General features: G+C 43.6%; 8 protein-coding genes across 11 annotated transcripts; 4 read left to right on the forward strand and 4 right to left on the reverse strand.

Moving 5' to 3' along the window:
• Positions 1-2,711: 2,711 nt before the first annotated feature.
• Positions 2,712-4,424, forward strand: TrAFT101_009448 (uncharacterized protein; the record flags this gene model as incomplete). The annotated part of the gene is made up of 3 exons (XM_024910434.1): positions 2,712-2,858; positions 2,917-3,726; positions 3,777-4,424. 3 exons carry the CDS (start codon positions 2,712-2,714, stop codon positions 4,422-4,424), a joined length of 1,605 nt encoding a protein of 534 aa, XP_024754509.1.
• A 2,115-nt stretch (positions 4,425-6,539) lies between these two features.
• Positions 6,540-8,206, reverse strand: TrAFT101_009449 (uncharacterized protein; the record flags this gene model as incomplete). Its single annotated transcript, XM_024905674.2, has 4 exons — positions 6,540-6,699; positions 6,753-6,822; positions 6,884-8,085; positions 8,148-8,206. The coding sequence occupies 4 exons, from the start codon at positions 8,204-8,206 to the stop codon at positions 6,540-6,542; spliced, it is 1,491 nt and encodes a 496-aa protein (XP_024754510.1).
• Positions 8,207-9,321: 1,115 nt separating this feature from the next.
• TrAFT101_009450 (uncharacterized protein) lies at positions 9,322-11,255 on the forward strand. Of its 4 annotated transcripts, XM_066128651.1 has the most exons (7): positions 9,322-9,363; positions 9,419-9,505; positions 9,562-10,242; positions 10,301-10,397; positions 10,470-10,726; positions 10,778-11,082; positions 11,137-11,255. In XM_066128651.1, the coding sequence occupies exons 3-7, from the start codon at positions 9,872-9,874 to the stop codon at positions 11,184-11,186; spliced, it is 1,080 nt and encodes a 359-aa protein (XP_065984773.1). In that variant the 5' UTR covers positions 9,322-9,363; positions 9,419-9,505; positions 9,562-9,871; the 3' UTR covers positions 11,187-11,255. The 4 variants fall into 4 exon arrangements, with proteins under 4 accessions (XP_065984773.1, XP_065984771.1, XP_065984774.1 ...); XM_066128652.1 differs by having other exon boundaries at positions 9,322-9,505; XM_066128653.1 differs by having other exon boundaries at positions 10,778-11,255.
• Positions 11,256-11,728: 473 nt separating this feature from the next.
• Positions 11,729-13,232, forward strand: TrAFT101_009451 (uncharacterized protein). The gene is made up of 3 exons (XM_024901561.2): positions 11,729-11,901; positions 11,987-12,419; positions 12,519-13,232. The coding sequence occupies exons 1-3, from the start codon at positions 11,737-11,739 to the stop codon at positions 13,100-13,102; spliced, it is 1,182 nt and encodes a 393-aa protein (XP_024754512.2). The 5' UTR covers positions 11,729-11,736; the 3' UTR covers positions 13,103-13,232.
• A 4,247-nt stretch (positions 13,233-17,479) lies between these two features.
• TrAFT101_009452 (uncharacterized protein) lies at positions 17,480-18,395 on the forward strand (the record flags this gene model as incomplete). Its single annotated transcript, XM_024905675.2, has 3 exons — positions 17,480-17,690; positions 17,772-17,932; positions 17,997-18,395. 3 exons carry the CDS (start codon positions 17,480-17,482, stop codon positions 18,393-18,395), a joined length of 771 nt encoding a protein of 256 aa, XP_024754514.1.
• Positions 18,396-19,386: 991 nt separating this feature from the next.
• Positions 19,387-20,462, reverse strand: TrAFT101_009453 (uncharacterized protein; the record flags this gene model as incomplete). The annotated part of the gene is made up of 2 exons (XM_024904735.1): positions 19,387-20,331; positions 20,394-20,462. 2 exons carry the CDS (start codon positions 20,460-20,462, stop codon positions 19,387-19,389), a joined length of 1,014 nt encoding a protein of 337 aa, XP_024754515.1.
• An 822-nt stretch (positions 20,463-21,284) lies between these two features.
• On the reverse strand, positions 21,285-22,985 carry TrAFT101_009454 (uncharacterized protein; the record flags this gene model as incomplete). The annotated part of the gene is made up of 1 exon (XM_024901562.2): positions 21,285-22,985. The coding sequence occupies one exon, from the start codon at positions 22,983-22,985 to the stop codon at positions 21,285-21,287; it is 1,701 nt and encodes a 566-aa protein (XP_024754516.2).
• Positions 22,986-23,323: 338 nt separating this feature from the next.
• On the reverse strand, positions 23,324-24,368 carry TrAFT101_009455 (uncharacterized protein). Its single transcript, XM_024902926.2, has one exon. The coding sequence runs from the start codon at positions 24,245-24,247 to the stop codon at positions 23,339-23,341; it is 909 nt and encodes a 302-aa protein (XP_024754517.1). The 5' UTR covers positions 24,248-24,368; the 3' UTR covers positions 23,324-23,338.
• Between the last annotated feature and the right edge of the window lie 276 nt (positions 24,369-24,644).

The raw sequence follows: 24,644 nt of genomic DNA on the forward strand, positions 1-24,644 counted from the left end.
AAATAAATAATATTAACTATATAAGAAATTATAACCTATTTTAGTTCTTAAATAAAATTAATATAAAGTTATATTTAATTATATTATTAACTTACTAAAGTTAAAGGAATTATTAATTAATATAATTTATAATAGTATTTTTATAGTAATAAATAAGTTTTTAAAATAAACTTACTTTTTATTATATAAAAAATCTTATATTATAAAAGATTTAATATATTTTTATGTAAAATATATTTTTATAAAATATAAACTACTAGTAGAAATTATATTAAATAAAAAAAATACCTTTGCTTTTAAATTCTAGTAAAAATTAATAATTAAATTTAAAATTTATTATAAGCTAAATACTATATATTATTTATAAATAAATAATTAAATAAAAAAAATAAATTAAATTATTAAAGTATACTTATAATATTATATTAATTTTATATAAAATAATTAAGTAAAAAAACTCCTTATAGTATAAAATTAATATAATAGCTTTATTTTAAAATCTATAAAAGTTATACTTTTTTATATTAATTATAGATTTATACTAAAAGCCTATAAATTACTTTATAATAGCTTAAATATAGAAAATACTTAAATTCTAGCTAAAAATATAATTAAATTATAAAAAAAACTTAAAAAATAACTTAAGTTTATTTAAAATTACATAAAGTAATAAATTAATTATATAAAGATTAAAGAACTAACTTTTTAAAAAAAAAATATAGCTTATTTACTATAGTACTTATATAATAAAAAATTACTAAATATTAAAATAAATTAGCTAAGTAATAAATTAAATTTTAAAAAACTTAAATTATTTAAAATTTTAAAAAAAATTAAAAAAGTTAACTATAAGTTAAACTTATTTAATAATATAAAATTAAAAACAGCTATTTTTTATATTTTACTGCTAGAAAAGGTATTAATAAATAAAAAAATAAATAAGCTAATTATAAATAAAATTATTATTTAAAATAAAAAAGAAAAATATAAAATTAAAAAATTAACTTATATATAAATAAATAAAAAAATAAATAAATAAAAATATTTTATAAAATAAAAAAAATATAATTTATTTAAAAATATATAAATCTTTAAGAAAAAACTTAAAAAAAATACTTAAGTAATTTTATAAAAATACTATTAGTCTTTAGAGATAAAAATAATAATAAGTCTAGGTTAAATATAAATTAATTAATATTATTAATAGTAAAAGATAGGCTGGCAGTAGAATTAGGCTTTAATATTATAGTTTAATAAATAGCTGCCTCTGCCTTTTTATATTTTACTTTTTTTAGTTTTTTTAGATTATTAATTCCTTATATAACAGTATATATTATCTTTTCTAGCTATAATTATTTTTATTTTTAAAAATATTTAATTTTAGTATTAATAATTTTATACTCTTCCTTAGCCTTTTTTTAAATATTTTTAAATTAAATATAAAAAAAAGTAATTTTTTATATTTATATAAAAGATAAAAGGCAAGTATTATATAAAGATTTATTATTTTTTATATATTTAATATATTAAATAAATTTTTTTTTAAATATTTAATACTTTAAAAAATAGTATTTTTTTTTTATTTAAATAATAAATATAGTTTTTTATTTTAATAAAATAAAATAAAATAATTTTAAAAAGAATATTTTAATACTTTATTTTAAAATAAAATTTTTTATAAATATTTATTATAATTATTAAATAAAGAATTAAAATTAATAAAAAAAAAAACTAATATAATAAAAAAAAGAAAATAAATACTTATACTTAATTAAGCAAGGTCTTAGAGATAAAACCTATAGGAGGGGAGTATTATATTATAACTTAATTTTTATAGTTATAATAATAGGCCTATAGGGTAGGTATAGCTAGATTAACTATAATCTAGTAAATTAATTAAAAATAAATTAAAAACTTATTTATTAATTTAACTTAAAATTAATTAATATTATATTAATTTTTAAAAAAATTAATAGTTATTTTTTTAATTTTATTTAAATTAACTAAATATATAAGTTTACTTTTTATATTTATTTAAATAACTTAAATAATCAGTTATTAATATAGTTTTATATCTATAAATTAAAAAGTACTTTTAATCTTTATTAATAACTATTATTATAATATTATTGCCTATAGGTTTCTTAACCTATCTGCTAATATAAACCTAAAGAATTTATTTTAGGTTTATCCCTTGGGAATCTACCCTATACTAACTGACTAGTGTACGGTTTGTCACACATTCTTTGTGGGGGAATCTAAAACAAGAGACTGTGCCTTCTAATTACGCAAGAAGCAGAAACCATGGTTCATTCATTTCGAATTAAAGGATACCATCGCGGGTCGGAGCATCTCGATTTCCGCTAGGCATGTCGTTGCCAACAGCCTTTCGGCACTGAACTAACGGACGCATAAAGGTAACAAGGCCGAAGTTCTTATTCATCGTCGTTTACTAGGCGAAGCAACTGTCCACAAGCGGCGGCACTCATGCCCGTCCTAGAACGTACCCTTGTCACTCCGAGCTCCGATCGGAATAGAGGTCCGATTGGTCAATTTGGTCCGTGCCTCCACCAACGCGAGTTTGTGTAAGTGTCTGTGAAGGCTACGATAATTTGTATATATTGGACGACCTTGGATAGTATTTACTTCGTTATATGGCTGTACTCATTGAATGCACAAAGACATATTTGTTTCTTTATTTAGCTGTAATTATGGAATGCCCAAAGCAAGACACGACAGAAGCTAAACAACGATCCCCCGAAAATGCTCCAACCGAAGAGAGCTCAAAGTATCCTCGTGGCGTACCGTTATTTCTCAACCTCCTCTCAATAATACTAGCAACTATAGTGTGCGGCTATGTATGCGGAGCATGCCAAGCTATGCTGTCAAATCTCGGTTTTGCTAAAATTGAAACAGGATGCTAATTGCGTGACGACTATTATCCCAATTGTGACCGACAGATTCCACTCGCTCAACGACGTTGGCTGGTATGGTGCTGCCTTCTTACTCGCTTCGGCATCTTCACAACTCTTTTACGGAAAATTATATCTTTTTCACCCAGCTAAAATTGTCTTCTCTACGGTTGTTTTCACTTTCGCCGTTGGGAGCCTTATATGCGCCGTTGCGCCGAATAGTAGTTCATTCATCGTGGGTCGCGCCATCTCGGGCCTGGGTAGCGCGGGAATATTAGCCGGTACCAACATTATCATATCCCGGTGTGTGCCAGTCCGAATGCGACCAGTCTACTCTAGCATTATTGGGGCGATTGAATGCGTGGCCATCTCGATTGGACCATTACTTGGCGGCGCGATAGCAGAGACTCTAGGATGGAGGTGGTGCTTCTGGATTCTTCTGCCACTTGCAGGCATAACTATTGTCATTACAATACTATTTTTGGGCAATGAAGAAAGCTCCGAACAATCAACAATGACTCTGAAGGAGAAAATTCGCCGCCTCGACTTACCAAGCCTCGCGCTATTTATACCAGCCATTGCGTGCCTGATCTTGGCACTTCAGTGGGGTGGAACGTACTATGCTTGGAGCAGCTGGAGGGTCTTTGTGCTATTTATCATCTCCGGCTGCTTCCTCTTTGCTTTCGGGGTTCACCAATACCGGAAAGGCGAGGAGGCCACTGTCCCTCCTAAAATACTTCTCACTAGGACTGTTCTCTTTGGAGCATTTTACTCCTTTAACACTTCTGGGGCGTTATATGTAGCGGTCTATTATGTAAGTTTGACTGAATTGTGATATGTATCATGCTGCTAACTAATAAACAGCTCCCAATTTGGTTTCAGGCAGTGAAAGGAGCCTCGCCATTCAGCAGCGGCGTTCGCGGCCTTCCGCTGGTATTGTCTCTAGTGTTTTCTATCCTCACGTCAGGGAGTATCACAAGTATCATCGGGTATTATACTCCAACCATGTGTCTTGGATCCATATTGATGGCGCTTGGCGCAGGCATGCTGACAACGTTCCGTGTCGACACACCAATGGCGTTATGGGTAATATACCAAATTATCTTTGCCCTCGGCATTGGGTTCGGTTTTCAGCAGCCTATCATCGCTACTCAGACAAATTTCTCAGGAAAGGACCTTCCGATTGCCCTAGTGCTAGTCAGTTTTATACAAAATTTGGGGGGGATTGTAGCCATTTCTTCTGCGCAAAACATTTTCACGAACCAATTAATGTACAACCTACACAAAGCGGCGCCTAATATTGATCCAAAGCTCGTTCAAAAAGTTGGAGTATTAACTCTAAAGCTTGGCTTTACTAAGAAGGAGTTAAACGAGATACTTCCAGCTTATAACCTCTCTATCACCCAGACACTTTTAGTGGCAACTGCTATGTCTTCAGTAACAGCGATTGGTTGCCTTGGTATTCCTTTTTATTCGGTAAAAGGCAAGAATACTACAGAGGATAAAGTATAGCATGGGAGAGCATTTCAGTTAGAGCGAACATCATTATTTGAACAAAGTGCGCTACAATTTTCCTGGGCATAATTAAGGCTAAAAGGCACCATAATATAATACTCGTATATTTACGCCTATTTATAGAGTTGTCAATCGCGGAGATCATAATCTTGAGGGTTGTGATTGAGAACTTCATCAATGGACTTCGACGGAATGCCGGAAATTGTAGCAATTCTGCAAGAGCTGTTAGTGTTTGTCCATCTTGCATGTACATCTCCACAAGTACTCACGAAGCTCCCACTCGGAAGCAGCCTAGCCATGTCCAAGCCTAGTCTATCTCATCCACTTCACACTCAGGCACGAGGCCGAAACCGGGCCACATATTTTGGTGTCTATCAGAAGGCATGGAGCTATAGCATTGTAGTTGAATTGCTTCATGGACAGTAAGGCCTACATGGTTCAAAGCTGGATTGTAATAATATCGAGATTGAGGGAGTGGCCAGACAAAGAAGGAGTAAAGCAGGAATCGTTTCAATTCGCTTACCCTAGTATGGGTGAGAGGAGTTCCTCATGACCAGCAGATACTTCGCGGTAAATGACCGTAAAGCGATCATGCTCTTGACTGGCGACAAGCACAATGGTCCAAAAAAGCAGCGTGACTGACGAAGCAGATCATAAAGTTGGGTAATTGGTTGCCAAAATATGGCGTGGGGGTAATAGTGTAAGCCGAAGCTGGGAGTTTAGTTAACAAATATAATAATAGAGGGTTGGAAATATATACTATTGGAATAGTTCAATGGTAGTCTGAGCATCAAGGTTAAGAGTACCCATGCCATATAATATGAGAAGATAGGATTGTTTTCACAACAAATGGCTTTTTATAAGCAGCATCTTCGCCAGAGCGCATAGCGTGCAACTCTTGGTCAACTTCTTCTGTAATTCTGTTTGGTGAGAATGGCGGTACAAAGGCTAGAGACCAGCGTATTGACCAACCTCCTTGTCGACACGCGCTTGAAGTTGGCATCAAATTGATAGTCCAGCTGCTTTAATCTGCACGACAACATTGACCAGTTGGTGTCTTTCGTGCATCGCAAGCAACCCTGACCTGGTGACAGCTAGTACAGCCTATGGATTGCAATTTCATCGGAAGTTTCGATTTAGCCAAGTTAAACTTGTCTACGGAGGTAATAAGGCGGCGTGAACTTTCAAGAAAGTATACCTAGTCCTATAGGCTATACAAGTCGCAGTCAGAATAAGTATTTATCAATAAATACCTGGAGCTAAATTAAACTTATCCTTTGTTATTTAAGGGCTTACATAACCCTTGATTGTATTTGGGAATTATACCGAAGCTGTGCATTAGCTTAATTCCGCTTTTCTAGCCTCTGAAGCTCCCAATAGTAGAATGGGTCCGAAATTATATCTTACTTTGTTCTCGTCTCCTTAGCTACATCCATAGCAATCCATTTTTTAGTTCCAGTAGAATGACAAAAAGAAGAATTGTAAAAAGGTTATGGATGGTGGTATTGTGTCTGTGACTTCTGCCATTGAACATTCAAGAGAAAAGTCTCAGGACGAGGGTTAATTATAAATTATGATTAGGACTTAGTGTTGATATATCTACAATTGAAACTACAATCAATTTGCGGTTGTAAATGGTGGATGATACATCAAGGTGGCAAAGCTCCACTGGCTCTTTGGCCTGGGCGAATTCACCCGATTGCCACATCTACAGCTACATTCCGCGACCATTACCGTCGAGAACAAAAGTATCCTCTAAAAGTAGATACACTGTACGAAACCGATTCAATAAATTTGTAGATGAGTTTCTCAATGCCAAGAATGGTCATCGCGAGATCGATATTAATATTCTATTAATTTAAGGATCGAGTATTAGGATTGTTCCATCATTTAATTACGTCACTATGTGCAATTTAACTAATGTCTAGGAAGAATAACTGTTAGAAGAGTGTTCATATCAACTATTAAATTTCACCTTGACTTTCACTTTTAAACAACAACTCGAACAGAATTATTAATTCATGACTATATGAAAATTACAACATTACAATCTAGGTAATGCCAACTACCCATCTTACAATATTCCGTGCATAACAACCCATTTGAACATGTTCAAGAAAATGGAGCATCAACTAATGAATACCGCACAGACTTGATCTGGGTATAATTCTCAAGGGCGTAGGAACCGAGCTCACGACCAATACCTGACTCCTTGTATCCACCAAATGGAGTCTGGTAGGACAGCATATTGTACTGGTTGATCCAGACGGTGCTATAAATTACGTTAGTTACGTTCAATGCAACGAAGAATGTTATTAAATATACCCGGCCTGTAGAGCGTTTGAGACGCGGATAGCAGTGTTGACATTGCTAGTATGGATAGCAGCGGCAAGACCTGTGTTTCCATGTTAGGATACAGTGCCCCGGATAAGTGGTAAGCAGTAGATTATACTTACCATAGTTGCTGTTGTTTCCAATACTAATGGCCTCTTCTTCATCCTTAAACTTCTGGATGGCTGCAACAGGACCAAAAATCTCCTCCTGAGCGATCTTCATTTCGGGTGTCACGTCGGTGAAGACAGTCGGTTCAATGAAGAAGCCTTTGTCACCGTATCGTCCACCACCCAAAGCGAGAGTCGCACCAGCCTGCTTACCAGCCTCAATATATCCCATAATCCGGTCGAATTGTAGCTGTGAGACCTGAGGACCTTGAAAAGTCTGCTCGTCAAAAGGATTACCAAGTTTGTTCTTTAGCGCACGCTCCTTGAATCGCTTAACAAATTCGTCATAGATACCTTCCTGCACGAGGATACGAGAGCCTGCACAACAGATCTGTCCGCTGGTATAGTAGATACCGAAGTTTGCCCATTTAATGGCATTGTCTAGGTCGGCATCGTTGAAGATAATGTTTGGTGATTTGCCACCGAGTTCCAAAGTCACCTTCTTGAGGTTGCTTTTTGCTGCAGCTTGGAGGATAGTTCGTCCGACAGGGGTAGAGCCAGTGAAGGCGACTTTGTCAATGTCCATGTGGCTGGAGATCGCGGATCCGGCAACACGACCGTAGCCGGAGATGGTGTTGATTACACCAGCAGGAAAACCGGCCTCCTTTGCTAATGCGGAGGCGTAGAGACCAGAAAGAGGAGTTTGTTCAGCAGTCTTGAGAACGACAGTGTTACCAGCCGCAACAGCAGGGCCGATCTTCCAAGCCCACATAAGAAGAGGGAAGTTCCATGGGATGATCTGACCGCAGACACCAATGGGCTCATGACGAGTGTAGTTGAGAGAGTTAGGATCCGTTTCGATTGTTTGACCGTGGATCTTGTCTGCCCAGCCACCATAGTATCGCAGGCAACCAGCAGCGCCGGCAACATCTATCCTCGCTAGGCTCAATGCCTTGCCGTTGTCAAGTGATTCAATAGCCGCAAGAGTTTCGAAATCACGATCGAAAAGATCCGCCAACTTCATGAGCAGATGTCCGCGCTCGGATGGGGTGATTTGATGCCATGTGGTTTGGAGAGCCTTGCGTGCTGCGGCAACAGCAACATCAACATCCACTTCGGTGGCTTCGTGGACAGAGGTAATGAGTTTCTCATCCGTAGGGTTGTAAGTTTCAATTGTTTTGCCTTCGGCCCCCTTCACGAACTCATTGTTGATGAAGCTGTCAACAGAAGTTAGAAGATGTGATCGAAGTGAGTGTAATTGGAAAATCTTGATACTCACAGTCCAAGGGGCTGCTCATATGTTACAGTGGGAGTCCTGATGGTTGTGAATAGTGCCATTGCTAGTAATATTGTAAGTGCGGAAAGTCTGTTATTGCTGATTGGAAATGCTTGTTGATTGAAGATGATGCTGAAGAAACTGAAGCAGAACAGACTTAAAGAACAAGACGACCGGTATATATATAGCAAATTTGCTCTCTATAGCCTCCCCTCGATAATATTCCTTTGAGTATAGAAGACGCCATTACATGTCGTCATAGTTTTCTGGTTTGTAATACTCTATTGTTTGCATCTTTTGGAAATGGCTGATTCCCCAGGATTCCCCAGATTACAGCGCGAGTAGCGGGAGCTGGGAGTCGGATGAAAGTCCGACCAATGCCGACCGGGACTCTGCTACACACTGCTGGATGTGGATTGCTGCAGGTACTCTAGCCCAAGCGTTTGCAGCAGCCTAATACGCCGGATTTTAACGTATCATTGAGCACAGATCGTTCGCATTGCAGTATAGTATTATTTTTTTCGGTAGTACTAGGAGACGAGAGTAGTCGAGTTTATTTGTCTCACTTTCTCACTCTATTCTCTACACCTCATTTTTTGAGGAGCTTGAAGTTTATTATGGTTGCTAGTCTAGTGAAGTTTCTTGCGGCACCTAGTCTTAGTGAGTAAACTCGGTCTATGTAGTGTTGTTCCCACTTCGTTATATGCCACGATTGTAAGGGAATATGTGGAAATTGGTGATCATGCATTTGAATAGCTGCAGACGGATCCCAGGTAGCTTCAGTACAGTAGCACGTGAGGACGTCTACGCTAAGTGATCCCATGCCCGATGCTCTTTGATGTCATGGGGAAGAGAGAGATGGGATCAACCTAATCTGTAATCATTCATCTCTTTCTGTCTTACATTTGATACCCTAGGGGTAGTACCTTACCATACAATACAGTAGCTAATACCACCGAATGCGGACTCTTTGTGTCGAGAACCTCGGTTAAGACAGAAGGCAGCGATATGACTCGCCACTGAATAATCTCGAGAAGCAGCCCGCTGCGTCATAGTTATCGGACTTCGCATTAGCGGTCGGTGGTTACTAAGCGACCCCCGACTGTTTGTCCGCTCCGCCTTAAATGTCCGCTCGACTCAAGCCGTGGACGTGATAAACTTTCTACATGCGGCCCGTCCATCCTTTATCCATGCATTTTGAGATTGCCTGAGACGAGAGGTCGGTAGGGCACCTGAATAATGGTGATAATAGATGACAAACTTACCCAGTCTAGCCGACTGTCGCGCTACTCCTGCTCTACATGTCGACACCAGAAGAAAAAATGCGATAGGCGCCAACCCCAGTGTTCCCTCTGTCAGCGGTGTGTGGCTCCGTCACGCAGAGTTGCTAATATGGCACACTAATTTCACCGGCCAGATATGATCGTGTCTGCGTGTATAAGAACACGAGGAACAGCCTGGTTCTTGGAACCTCACCCGAATCTTTGAGTGGGGCGCTGTCGACCACCCCCACCAAAGTCCAGCGGGACCAAAATGGGTTCCCCGCCGTATATTTCACCGACTCAGCATTGTTCTGGCGATCTGTAGGCAGTTTGCCGGATGCAAACCTTCCCATCAGCCCTGACTTGCTGTCCCTCGTCGAGGATGTGGCCACTGTGAGAAAATTCACCGAGGCGTTCTTTCGTTACAATTACCCATGGGCACCGTTTATATGTAGAAGGAATTTCATGGAAAGGATTTTAAATCCTCTCAGTGGACGGCGCTGTGAAAATGTACTTCTCATAGCTGCTATAAAGCTCATCACAACAGAGCCCGATGCCAATGCGAGTTCTACTATGTATTGCAGCCTCAAGAGATCATTTCTGGAGGTAGAATTGAGTGGCAGCTTGACATTTAGAACGCTACAAGCACTTGTTCTCGTTGCGATATATGAACTCGGGCAAGCTATTTATCCTTCAGCCTACTTAACAGTCGGTTACTGCGCCAGATATGGCATTGCACTCGGCATCGACCGAACAATCGATTCCCTCTACTCATCTAAACTAGATGGCTCGGAGGAGGAGAGGAGGACATGGTGGACTATTATTCTTCTAGATCGGTATGGTATTCAAGGCGGTGGAAGATTTTCAAGTATATGTGTGCTAACGTTGATGTAGATACTTGAACGTCGGCTGCCCGGAACGAGCTCTGTTGATCGAAGAGCCCAGAAATACGAGCGTACTTCCGATGGATGACAAGCTTTGGCAAATGGGGGTATGCGATCTTGAAGACCAATCTTTTGCCATAAATTTCTCGCGGCTCGCGAATTTACTAACATTGACGTAGTATCCGCCTCCCAACCCTCCACTTGTCATGTCCTCCCCTCCAACAGAGGCTATGGGTCGCTTCTGCCTAACAGTTCAAGCAGCGTATTTGTTGGGAAAGGTACTAAGATATACTGGTCCTCAAGAAAGTGGACATCGTATCCTAGAACATGAAGCACGAATACTCGATAATACTATTGCCGCCTTAACAAAGGTTACACTACAGGAGAGCGTGAAACGAGGTATAAAAGTGTGCTGTCCTACGACGATATGCCATAGGTATTGAATCAAAAACATCCAGTTCGTTTGGTCAAGCATTAATGTTTATAGCGCACGACTCATTCTTAACCAAGAGATGGCTTGGATTGATCGGCACAACTCCCTTCTAGAGACGGATATAGTAGTAGAAGTTCAAAGAATTACAGCGGCAGATATGCTAAGCCTCTCACGTTACATTCTTCGAACAGGGCTGAGTGGAAATGATGACATATCTCCTTTCTGCCACGATGCGCTCTATCGCTCTGCCATTGTCTATTCTCAAATTTTGCAAAAGTCAGGCTCGGAGGACGCCAAAAATGCAATCCACGATATCAAGCAGAGCCTGAGAGTAAATAGTCATCGCTGGAAGGCTGCAGGTAAATGAACTTTCCTGCTTTCTATTTATTTTTTATTAACACTGCTCAACCCAGCAACATACCTCCAACTCCTTGATGCTAGGGATGTTACTGGTATATTATAATATATCTCTAGCGGGAGTTATCAATTTACTACATTATATTAAAGGTGCATTTACTATCGTATATAATTTAATTTAATATACCTTAATTTAATACTATAAACTATATTAATTGTTACTTCTATTAATCTAACCCCCACCCCCGTGTCTTTGGTGCACAGGCTGCAGTTTATTAATTTATGGTATAAATCGCAGCTGAATAAGTAACAGGTATTTATATTAATTTCCCTTTTAATAGTACTTAGAATGTTACTGAGGTAGTAATCTCCTTGTCCAAAGGATCCTTCTTCCGACTGGCAGCGATGAGACATTGGCGTCGTAGCTTTCACACGGTGACTTTGGTCCCAATTGTTCCGCATTATTCGCATGTATTCGCATTTTTTCGTATTTACCCGAGATTCTTGAGAGTGTCTGTACCAGCAAGAAGAACCATGCTACTCCAACACCTAATTCGTGCAAATGCCCCACAATCTTTCTCGCTAGTTAGCCCAACTTTCTCGGAACTTGACGTAGACAATTCATTTCTTTCCACGATAAATTCGAATGCGAACTTATGCGAGAGCGCACTCGCTTAGAGCACCGTGACTTCAAAATGGAACGCGAACAAGATGAGACGCACACTACTACAACTATTTTCCCCCCAGCTCGCACGAGTGTGAGAAAGTCGCATGCCAAAACGAGAACTAGATGCAAAACTTGCAAAAGGAGGAAGATCAAGGTACCGGTTTCTCTCACAAACTTGTTTCTCAACCCCGAGGCCCGTTTACTTGCCTAGTGTTCTCTGGCATTAACAACATCAACAGTGTGATGAGACACGGCCAGCGTGCCGGAATTGTCTCAAGCACTCCGTCACATGCGACTTTCAAGCACCTACCACCAGTGCTGTAGGTGCCTCCTTGGAACCAGAATGCCCTCTTGTCCTAATTGATTTGGAACTGCTCCACAATTTCACCTCGACTACATTTTGTACTCTCTCCATCGATCCAACTCTTCGTACTGTGTGGAAGACAGCAGTAATCCGCAAGGCTATAGATTGCGACTATGTTATGCGCTCTATCCTTGCCGTGTCAGCCATGCATCTCGCGCAGTTTAGACCAGAGCGCCGAGAGACATATATGAGACATGGCATTCACCACCACCATCTTGCCAGTAGCGCAGCAACTCGTCTCCTCAAGGATCCTCTGCCAGAGAATTGTGAAAACTTGTGGATTTTTAGTGTCCTAACTATGTACTTTGGTGTGTTAACTTTCCCTTCTACTAATCCTCCTGGTCCCACTTCGGATCCAAATATGTCCTTCCTTCGATGCTAACAGCTAATACGTACTACAAATCTAGCACTAGGGACTCCCAGGTCATCTAAGACATCATTTCTTATTGGGGATTCTGGTTTCCCAGACTGGATTTTTCTCCTCTCGGGGGTCAAGCATCTCCTCATGCTTATCCAACAAACCACCAAGTCGGGAATTCTTTCGTCCTTTATCAACCACAGCACTGCCCGTTGGATCGCCTCTCACGAACCCCAGCATGAAAGGTCCACTATCATAGACCTGCTACAGGAAAGAGTGACGTCGTCAGTGACTGACGAACATGAGTTAAGTATCTATAGACACGCCATTCACGAACTGCGGTGTCAACTAAGCTTTTCACTTGCATCCAATACAAAGGCGTTGGATATTATGGATGCATTTGTTTGGCAATTCGAAGTTGCTGAAACATTCATGCCGCTTCTAAGGCAGATGAAGACGGAGGCTATTGTTATTTTTGCTCATAGCTGTATCTTACTTAATACAATGGAGGGCAATAGGTGGCTACAAGGATGGGGAGAGTTTCTTATCTCCAAGGTTTGGACCAATCTGGATGATGAACAGAAAACATGGATTCAGTGGCCTATACAAGAGATTGGCTGGGTTCCCCCATAACGGATAACGGCACTTGATACAAGTTCAATAATATCATCGTTTATTATTGGTGTCACGCCCTGCAAAGGGCGGAATTTGTGGTCGGAATCGGTTCCTGAAGCCTCAAATAACTTATAAATCGAAATTTTCCCTGCCATGGGCGCTCCGAGTCGAGCCCGATAATGTTTGTACTAGTTGATACGGTACGTGTCTATTGCGTAGCCAGTGGTACAGGACTATTGCCATAGACTGGTAAGCAAAAAGAACCTATCTCATAAATCAACACAAGAACCTCAACACACCATGTATTGATCAATAGCAGTTCTTGACTCGCCGTAGGTGAGCTCCAGCACAGAAGTGCTGCCTTGAGAGCCCACGACCTCAAAGGTTGGGAAGCCCTCTAGGCTCCGGCCATGGCCGAGAATGACAATGACCGGTGCACTCGGTTTCGCGGTCAAGACCACAACTAAATTCTAACCGTTGATGATAAACAATCTATGCTGAGAGTTGGGCGATATTTCAATGACACTAGAATGTCCTAGTGTTGCAATTCCAAGACCAAGCCGGGCGATTGGGTCTGGAAGAAGAAGCAAGCGCAGTCTCCTCGAATAATGTAGGTTGAAATTGCAACGAACCACCTGTACTTCAGCTGAATCTTTAGATGCGGTAGAACACAGGCCACAATTGAAGGGAGATCATAGGCTTTTTAAGGCCATCAGTGCAGCAGCTCTCTGTTCCAAATTCGACTAACCTTTTCCAATCTATGATAGCCTTTTCCGGGAAACTTTTCGGCCCGAGAATACGGAAGCAGGTATTGCCTTAGACAAAATCATCCGAGTTCAATAACCTCTTTCCCCGTATCTAAAAGGAACACCTACTCTCTTGTGCAATGCCAAGATGCACCCCACAACAGTTTCTTGTACATGCTCTTGACGTGGGGAAGTGTAATACAAAGCTACTCCGCTATGAATTGACGCTTTGGGGTAGGCTGCTTGACCAGTGCGTAGCGAGTAAATATTAAATACGTTACAGAGAGTTAACGGGATCAACGTTCCTCACATTTTAAGTTCAGATGCTTGGCTTCGCATCATTGGGCATTGTTAAACTTTAAGTTTTGCTTAGCTGATCAGCTCTGCCTTAGAGATTGCTCCCTTGGCTGGCCTCGACCAATATTTCTTGTTCCAAGTTTCAAGGAACCAACCCTGCTATTGTGTCTGCCTTGTCAAAAAGGTCCGTGTGGGGACTAGCGTTCTCGTGCCCTGTGCGAAGTCTCGTATTGTGCGGAAATGCCCCGAATGCTTCTCCAACAATCGAAAACAATACAAGGAGTGTATGCGAGGTTATACGAGTTTGCTTAAACTCATACGAGCTCAAATCAGACATTACCACAGAGAGTGGGGAAGAAGGAGGGGAAAGCCAGCCTTCCTGTTTCAAAGAAGTCACGGTAATATGCGCCAATAGCAATCTTCTGTTTCACCATGGTGTTGAGCCGCACAAGCCCCCAGTCCCTCGAGATTCTCGCGATAAGCCACGGCTAATCGTATCTGAACACACAAGGACGCAGGTTGTCATTTACATGCTTTCACACCCATCTTTTGGCTGCGCAGGGTATTGACTCTTCGAGTTGGGCATCCCTAGCTGGGGGCTAGGTGTACCAAAAGAAGGGACATTTCCATCATTTTCTTCTCCGTAATGAGTCATCACCCCGGTTCCCTCTCACTCGACCAGCCAACATGTTAAGTCACGAATGACAAAGTGCGTGTCTCCTTCTTATCCGAGAGGTTGGATATATAAAAACAGATCACTCAATTAAGTACCGGTAAAAGAATCGTATGGAATGAACATTATAATGATTCATTTACAAGACCCAAAATGCACTTAAGAGCAGGAAGTGTGGGATGAAGGGCACGTGCCCAATCTCCTTACAGAATACCGGCGCTGGGAAAAGAGCCTATTGTAACTGTCGTCTACTTTTTAAACTATTCTCATGGTCTGCATCACTCTTCCTCTTTGTAGGTAGTATAACTTCAACATATGTAGACTCTGTTTCCCTATACCACTGGCAGAAGACTGTGGGTCATCATGGGGTCCCTCTATCACAAAAAATATATGTTTCTGTGTAGGGACTGAAAGAGAGGCTATGGGAGATGCTCATCCGCTGGTCAACAACGCTGGAATCGAGATGCTAGGTTATGTCTGAGAGATTCAGGTCACCAGATGGGAAGCCACACTGAGGATCAACATCTACGGCGTCATACTAAGTAGTTCGTGTTTGCCTAGAATGCTGGTCACGAAAGAAGAATATCGGGTGGCCAACTTTTCTTCTGTAAAATGGTTCGCCATGATGCCAATGTAGACGGGTATATCCCCACTAGGCAAGCGGCGCAGTCGTTTTCGGAAGGACTTTTCTTCGAATTGAAGCAGAAAATGTCCAATATTCATGTCTCATAAGTCATGCCAGGCATGTTAAAGAGCAGCATCTTCAGTGCTAACGCCGGGAACGGGAAGTCGGAGTCGCAGACCATGCATGATTATATGCCAGCTTATGGGATGGACCTTGACAAAGAGTGGAAGTGGATAATGAAAGTTATCGCGGCGGGACATTAAATCCGGAGCTTGTAGATGCCACCAGGTTTTGCATTCGCCGCTAGGATTTATGACGTGCCTGACAAGACTGGAGCCCAGTTCCAGGGCAAGTTAGTCAAGTGCACGATCACGCCTATGGGGTTCCGGTTGGGTTCCCAGGATCTCTCTCCATGGAAACCCCCCCTTCCAATATAGGATGAGTCTTCACTCACTCGTCCATTCACTCTTTTCCTCAGCCACCTCCAAGGCAAAGGAAAGAGAGAGATTATTATATCTAAAGTTTCTCAGGGCGAGGCAAAATCAACCCAATATTCAGTTTATCTGCCTTGTCATATCCCTGCGGTGTCTTAGGAATCTAGGTGTAAGTACAAAGGAAGCTAGGTTAGGGCCAAAGGAAAGCAGCCTGGACGCATGACTAAGGCGAAGACGTGAAATCTACCGCAAGTCACAAAGAAACCACCGTGAGTGACTAAAGATTTACATCGAAAACTGGAGGATTTTCTGTACGGCTTACACTCTAATACTGATAAAAATCGGCGCATTGCTTTTCTTCTGGCGCAGCCATTTGACGTCGCAAAAGAAGTGTGATGATATGATGGTTCGTCTGAGTAGTATGAGAGAAATCTTGCTAGCTGAACCGCAAGCGACTGGAATGATATCGTCAGCGAGATCGAAGGGGTGTCTGGTGCTGAGTCTAGGAAGGGCGAGCTCAGTCAGGGGACAAGCCGCAAGCCGAGTCTGACGCTCCTACACTTCAATTCGACTTACTTTTGTACAATGACAAGGAGATGTACTCTGTGGCCAGTGTACATGGCCCGCAGGCGAGAACATTCCTAGAAGTTTCCGAGATAGATAACGGCGACTGGCTCTACATGAGCTCTGACAACTCGGTAAACTGCCTATATAGACTTAATTGCTGGCTGACATAAGCTACTGGTGAAGCTACTAATGCACCATAGGATCACCAAAGGCGTCACCTAACTCAACAAAGATGATTCATTGGCATGTACAGCAAGAGCCGAATAACTTCATCTTTGTCAGCTTTTGTCCTCAAGTTCAGAACTTCATCTCGGTTGCCCTGCCATTCGTAGTCCAGATGAGAAGTTTGGAGTGATTCAACCCCCATAAGATATTCGCGGCCATTGGGAAACGCGCGCTGCCTAAACCTCCTTCAAGAGACGGAGTGAACCGCCGTGCTGATTGGGGGAGCAGTATTTAGATTGTCAAGTTTCGGTTGGGTCAGGCTTCCTACTAGATCCAAGTCATAAGGCGGATCAAGTGCCTGCAAAGAAACAAAATGCCCCCTAAATAGCGTCCGAGTGCAAGGGTGTGGTGGAAACCATGTCCTCGCACTAAACGCGAGTCTCGGGTCGAGTACAAAATCGACCCCAGTATTTCCGGAAGCCAACCCATCTTCCCATAACTTGGGTGGCTCAGCCGTACGAATTGTTGGCCATTCAAATGTCCCCTCCAACAACCATGGCTGCGGCTTGCCCCACCGTGTAAGTCTGATCCGTAGAATTCAAGCAAGTAAAAAGTTCTCTCAGAACTCGGACATGGTCTCCGAACTCTACACAAAGTCGGTTAGGGAGCTTTCTTCAGCCTGAGACCCACTGGCCGTCAGACGTATAATAGACGTGTTTGTCCCTCGAGTGTATATCAGGCATATTCTGACATTGCCTTTAGTCCTTCTTTTTGCCCACTTCTTTACTTTGTTCATTCGTTTCGAGTTGAAACCAAAAAACCGAAACCAAAATTACAATTGCTTATTCCATTTCGGCCTTCTCGTTCGCCTATTCGAGCCCAATGCCGATGTCACCTGGCGCTCTGCTGGCATCTCAAAATACTACCGCCACAGCTCCCCAAGCTATTGCGTATGATTTTCGCCTTTATCGATACACGCCATCATTAGAAGTCCCGATAGTAACCGTCGTTGTATTCGCTATCCTCACCGGCTATCATGCCTTTCTTATTAAGCGGCATCAGTCTTTTTACTTCACTGCATTCACAGTTGGCGGCCTGTGTAAGGACTTTTCCCGCCGTATGGGAAATATTACCCATCAGCCATGCTAACCTTGTCCCCATTTCTCAGTTCAATGCTTAGGTTATGCTGGTCGCATTTGGTCACATTATGATACAATGGCTATCGGCGGCTTCGTCATCCAGGCTATCTTGATTCTCGTTGCCCCTGCACTATATGCAGCTTCAATATACATGATCCTCGCACGACTTATTCGCGCTATTAATGCTCAACAATTATCCATTGTACCAGTTTCTTGGCTTACTAGAATCTTTGTTACCGGCGATATCGTCTCGTTTATAATGCAAGCTGGTGGCGGGGGCGTTCAGGCGGCCGGAACACTTGACCTCTATTATTGGCGAAAAAATTATCATTACCGGTCTATTCGTGCAGATTGCCTTCTTTGGCTTCTTTATAATTACAACAATTACATTTCACTATAAACTTATCAACAATCCTACACCAGCTGCAGTGGCTCGAATTATTCGTTGGAAACGCCATATCTATATCCTCTATACTACTAGCTCTCTGATACTTGTCCGAAGTATTGTCCGCGTCATCGAATATCTCCAAGGCAACGGCGGGTACCTGATATCCCACGAAGCATTCCTCTATGTCTTTGATGCTCTGCTTATGGTTTCTGTCATGGTCATCTTTGCTATTTGGTATATTGGAGATCTTGAGCAGGAATGGGAAACGGTGCAGTAATTGCTGTCCCGATCTAGCTATGGGGATGATAGGAATGGGCTTGGTGCCGATCAAAGGCCTGTAGAATTGAAGCAGATGGTTTGATGCATTTCGTCCTCTAGACATGGGCTTGATATACCCAGTCAATAGAATCTTTGAATTCATATAGAAAAACATAGAAATGATACATTGTTTGAGCTTTCTTTATTATAAAATTAATGTATTGCAGAAAAGAAACAATTATTTATTACAAACCGGTCCTTTGTAATTATTATAACCCAGGAAATAACTCCTACAACAGTTATTTCCAGCACTGAATAGCACGCTACTCTTTCTTTATGATAGAACGAGCAGACATGGTGTAACTGCTAGCTTCTTAATGCCGGCTATCATGACTGAACTTAGCCGAGAAATGGGTTCACACAAAAGAATGCCTTTAGTATTAAAACGGCGGCTGCAGCCCAGAAGGCAACCCAGCAAGCAAAGCTCCAGATGATGCAGAAGTACTCTAAAGGGCACACAGTTCAACAGTTCAAAATTGCTGCCAATTCATAGTTCCAACCGGTCTGGATCAGAATTGCATTATTCAGAGGTCGTTAGCCTGCATTGCCTCCAGCTGCCTGAGGAGTAGGTAGCCTAAATTACCAAAGGGGAGGACAATAATGGTGGTGTCACATTCAGCTTCCACTCTTTCAGTACAAATTCATTTAGGAACTACTCTATTCATAACCGAGTGTGACTCGCCTACATACAGTCCAATGCCCTTCAAAGACACATTGCCCAAAAATATCTATACGAGATAGCTTAGGGTTATCTGATTTTCTTCAAGGGGTTACCAAGGAGGATTTCTGACTCCGGCAACACGATCATCAAAGTCAACGACACCATATTTCTGGGGCGGCGCTTGCAAATGATGTTGAAAAGACGAAGGCGAACTTGTGCTTTTTTAACATCAACTCCGTTGTACGTGAAAGCGGTCGATATAGCCAGTGCTTATTGGGCGACAAGCAGTTTAGGCTGCCATACGGTCAACGCGATGTTGTAGGGCCTTGACCATATCTATCCCGGCCTTGGTAGACTCATCCAAGCTTTCATTCGGTAAGCAGAGCAGCTTATTCTGCGCCTTGGCTGAGATATCATTCGGATCATCCGGGTAAAACGCCCTCGCGTATAGCATCTTGCTAAAACCAGCCATGTTAGCACTTTTAACTTGCGCTAGGCCATCCTCATATCGCTTCTTGGTAGTCTCGTGAGTGATTGCCCAGTCGACGTCAGTGGTTCCCGTGACGCGCTTGACGCTCTCGAATATGTCATTTTGTCTGACTACAAAGCTCTTGATATACACGCCCTTGCCGAGAAATCCAAAAAGTGTAAGGCTTTTATCATTTTCGTCATCAGGAAGCTCCTTGAGGCTCAGAACCTTAGCCACGCCTCGCCCAACCTGCGACAAGGTCGACACTGAGTTTTTGGTGTTGCCATCGTCGTAGATTGTGAGGGAACGCCTGTCAAAATCGAATCCAAAACGCGCCTCGCCACCCGCCAGGCTATAATCGTACCAAAATCCGCAACACACTGTGATCCATTGCATGTTGAGCCTCTCAATTTCATCCCTATTAGCCTTTGCAACAGGCCCCAGCAGCGTTTCCTCGCCGAGTTTAATGTTGTCTATGTCGCCGCCGTAACCGTTGGGCATGACGTAGGGAACGCCTGCCTTGGCGGCCGCCTGGACTAGCTTGCTGTGGGTTTCCCGGGGTGCGGTAGGAGCCATGGTAATGATGAAAAACTGCTGGCCCTTGAGGGCGGCTACAATGGTAGCCTCATCATCATAGTCGATGGGGGCAACCAGAACGCCTTCGGGAAGTTTGTTGCTGCTGTCCTTGCGAGTGAGGGCCTTGACTTTGTGTTTGCCAGTTGCAAGGAGGGCAGCGGTTATGTGAGATCCCACGGTGCCTCCGGCCTAAGTTGGATGTGTTAGTGTTGTAGTTTTGTGTGCGCTGTGGCCTTGACGGGGTGACTTACCCCGACAATGGCGACACGCTCAATGGCGTTTTTGAAGCCGACAGGCTGACTATTGGCGTATTTAGGCATTTGGCTATCGTTTGACGGGGCGTTGAGTTCACTATTAGAGTGTGTTATTATTGCGATTACTGTCAAGCGAGATGGTAGAGCATTATCCCCGTCTCGAGTAGAAAATGTCTATCCTTTTATACAATCCAAGCTCCGTATCGGCTTAACCCCATCTCGGCCTGTTAACATCCAACCACATTTAAAAGTCCAGACAGCTTCAAACTTGATTCGCCCGGAGAAACTTTGATGGAATATGTTCATAGAAGTGGTAGGAGGTTAGAGAAGCCCGCGTTTCTCGGCCGCAGCAGCCGCAGCGGCTACGCACAGGGGTCCGATACTGCAAAGACACCAACCAGAACGCCAACGTTCTAAGTCCGCACAAGCCGCCGCTGCCGCACTTCACTAAGCCGTATGAGACAACATCGCGCTCATAATTCAAAATAGGGACTGAGGGAGGAGGTCTTCTGCAGTCTCCAAAAGGAGAAAGGTTAAAATTCCGAGACCGAGTGCAGATTTATTTACCTTTGCTCCATTGAATCTTGCAGGATTAACACATAAATCCAGTGCACATTTCTCGATGATGCCAGATGTTACTGGCTGCTCAAAGCTCACTGGTCTGATGAATAGAGCCGAGTCGTCACTTACGTCTCACTCCACCGTGACCAACCACGGCAATATCTTTACAAAGAGAAACCAACACACCGCTTAGCGAGGGGCCACATGGCGACGCGCCTTTTGGCTGTTCAACACCACACGAACCTCAGATACAAGCCATTACAACTACGGCCACCACCATATCCTCTAAGGCCGCCCTCGAGTGACTGTCGAACGCTCACAGTACCACTATAATTGACCGTCGGGACCGAGCATCGATAGATATGGCTCGACAAGGAACTGCTCCCAGTCCATCCCCCAATCCAAATCCGGCACAGCAGTGTTGGCCATGGAATCCAGCTCGATATTTTCTAGCCTGACAAGCTCCTTTCGCTTCCTCGTTATATAGAGACTGAGTAGATGGCGCGCCATAGACAATGCCGCACGTGTCAGCTCTGTGTTGGCTACCTTGACGAGATTCTCCAAGCCCTCAAAGGCAGCGGCGATGTGAGAGGAAGCCTCCGGCGTGTCCATGGCCAACAGCACGCAGGCATACTGGAAGATACTGCCGATGACGTTCCAAAACAGACGACCCTGGTTAGCCAGCTGCTGAGCCGCATCGACTGCAGCGTTGCCACTATCAATGATGAGCTTGACCATGTCTTCCGATATACCCATCTTGAGCTGGTAAATGCGTCGATAGAAGCAAAAAGCAAGGTCTGCCTTGGTCACAACCAGAAACGGATGAGTGAACCAGAGATTTCCCAATGCCTTGAGACGCTCAAAGAGCTCCTCCCGAGGAGATTGAGGCTGGCATTCAAGGTGGAACGGGGAGTTGGGTGCTGGGATGATCTGGGCTATTTGCACAAACTGGTCGGCCACGGACCCTGATCTCGAGATGATGGCCTGGCAAGTCACGGCTCGAAATCGGACAGCTGAGCGATCGAACTCGTAGCACAGCAAATTATGTCCGGACCACGAGATCCAGAATATTCGCCTCAGCCGGTCCGCATCATGTCCAAGAACAGCAGCGCCGGCGTCAGACGCTATCTTCTTAATATTCTCCTCCTCGTGCAGCCCTACCGCTTCACACAGGTGCATCATAGTGCATGATGCAATCCAGGCACTATTAGGTCGGCTCGTGGCTCGTAGGTAAAAGACTCGCATGCCCCACGCAATTATATGGTCGATGCCTAGCATGCGCATCGAAGCTGGATCGTCGAGAATGGCCTTGGCGTATTGCACCAAATCAGATTCCCGCGCGTGTCTGTTTGGGGACAGGAACGACCCAAGAGCGGCCACACCAGCAGCCACAGCACCAAAGGCGATCATGGTGCTGCCGGAGCCATGATAGTAGTCCCAACATCGCTGGGCGTAGATTTTCGGGTCCAGTAAGTCACCGATAGGTGCCAGCGCCGAGAAGTATACACCCGAGAAGAAGCCGAGGTCGTCCTCTGAGATGAGCGTCCCCAGCAAGACGTGCGTGTTAGAAGGCTCCTCAGGTCGGATGCCAAAGTTGTAGGCGAGGGTATGCGTCTTAGAAGGGCTGTCGGAGCCGAGAACCCCGCCCAAAATGTGCGGGAATGCCATGGCCGCCGACGCACCGGCGTATCTCGACTTGTGCTCGTCGAAGATGCCAGCCGGCGCCGCGGTGGCCGTGGACGTGCCGGACTCGAAGGCGGGACCTGGCTCTAGCTGAGACCAACTCGATGTGGCGACTCGGGTTGCCATATCACTTCCGCCGTCAAGAGTGGCACGCTTGGGTGGCGGAGGGGCATGAGCGCCGCGACCTGTGGTGCCCGTGATATCGTCGGCGGCAGCGGCGTATTTGCAGTTGTATTCATACGTGCTGCACCTACTGCAAGGGTATTTGGCGTCGCATTTCCGCTTGCGCTGGTGGCAGGGGATGCACGCTTTCCTCGCACGCTTGCGCCTAATTGTCATCGACATGCTGCCAACGGGGTATGGGCTGCAAAATTTGCAGCCGCTGTGGAATACAAGTTTGGTAGGGCCGACTTTCCGCCTTTACTGTACCAATAGTACTCCGTAAGTAGCATTGAACTAGTCGCTCTGTCAGGGTACTGTAACAATCCGCTATACCGTTAAGCCAAACAAGGCAAAATATTGGTTAAATAATCACTATTGCAGCAATTACTATAACAGAACCAACTACTATAAGGGATTCTATTCGTTACAGTGCCTATGTGCTTGATTGTTGCACCACACAGACCCTATAAATTGTATTACTACTAGGGAATTAATGCAATATTGTATTTTTATAAGCCTCATACTAGGTAGGTTATTTAAGATAATAAAGCTCTAACAATAATTGGAATATCTTCCAGTAGACCTGGGCTTGTCGGATTCCATCCCAATTGCTCCTTTGTCTTGGCACTCGAAGCTATATTATCCGCTGTGGCAAGGTCCTTAAACCCACCGAAATGGTCCTCTGCCATCTCCAGTGTGATACTGACAACCGGAATACCCAAACTTTTGCCAAGCTCAGTCGCAATATCCTTCAGTGGCACACCCTCCTCGGCCACAGCATGAAACACAGATCCAGCCTCGCCCTTTTCCACAGCAAGCCGGTACAGCTTGGCTGCGTCATCGCGGTGCCCGGCACACCAGCGATTCTGGCCGTCGCCGACGTACGCAGCGACGCCCTTCTGAATCGCAACGGGGATAAGCAACGACATGAAGCCTGAAGATCCAGGGCCGTGCGTCGTTGGCGGCAGGCGCACTACGCTCGCGCGCACGCCCTGCTTGGCGAAGTCGAGACATAATGACTCTGAAGGACCACAGGCCGAGGCTCCGGGGTTACTCATGTCAGGCGTATCGGCCTCGTTACCAATCTTGCCGCGCGACAGCAGCATGGTGCCCGAAGTAACGACCAGGGCGCGGTTGCCACCGGCAGCAGCCAGGGCAGAGCCCATGGCGGTGATGGCGGCTCGATCTGTGACGCAAGAGCCAGAAAAGTCGGCCATGTTGTGGGCGAATGCCAGGTGAATGACTGCATCACATTCAGATGCACCATTCTTGAGGAGTTCCAAGTCCTCGATATTTCCACGTAGAACCTCGACACCTTGGGCTTTCAGCAGCTCGACCCCTTTGTCACTGCGAGTCAAGCCAAGTACTTGGTGTCCTGCTGAGAGAAGTTCTTTGACAACAGAAGAGCCGACAAAGCCGGTGGAACCTGTGACAAATATACGCATGTTGACAGTTACAAGTAGTGAGGCATCAACAAACGAAAGGGAAGAGTTTCTGTTTGGAGTCGAGGATTTGAAATAGAAAGAAACCAAATAGCGAAGTTTGAGCTCTATATATATTTCTCCCACACCGCTGGTAGTAGTCACGGATATGGCGGCAAGTTGACGCGTAGCTATCCCGTACATTATTTACATTTGAACATTGCCCACCCTGACAAATGTATTGAGTTGAAATCCATTTCGATATGCGAACTTGAAGGACATTCAATAGAGAAATCCTGGCCAATCAGAGAGCTCGAACCCCGAGTAGAGGTAAAGCGTAGGTCAATAGCAAAATAGGTTTAAGGTTTAGCGTCGCGGCCTGGGGACACCCTGGAAATGCCGATCACGCGACGACTGATAA

This window comes from Trichoderma asperellum, chromosome 5, assembly GCF_020647865.1.
Source record: "Trichoderma asperellum chromosome 5, complete sequence".
Taxonomy (NCBI): Eukaryota; Fungi; Ascomycota; class Sordariomycetes; order Hypocreales; family Hypocreaceae; genus Trichoderma; species Trichoderma asperellum.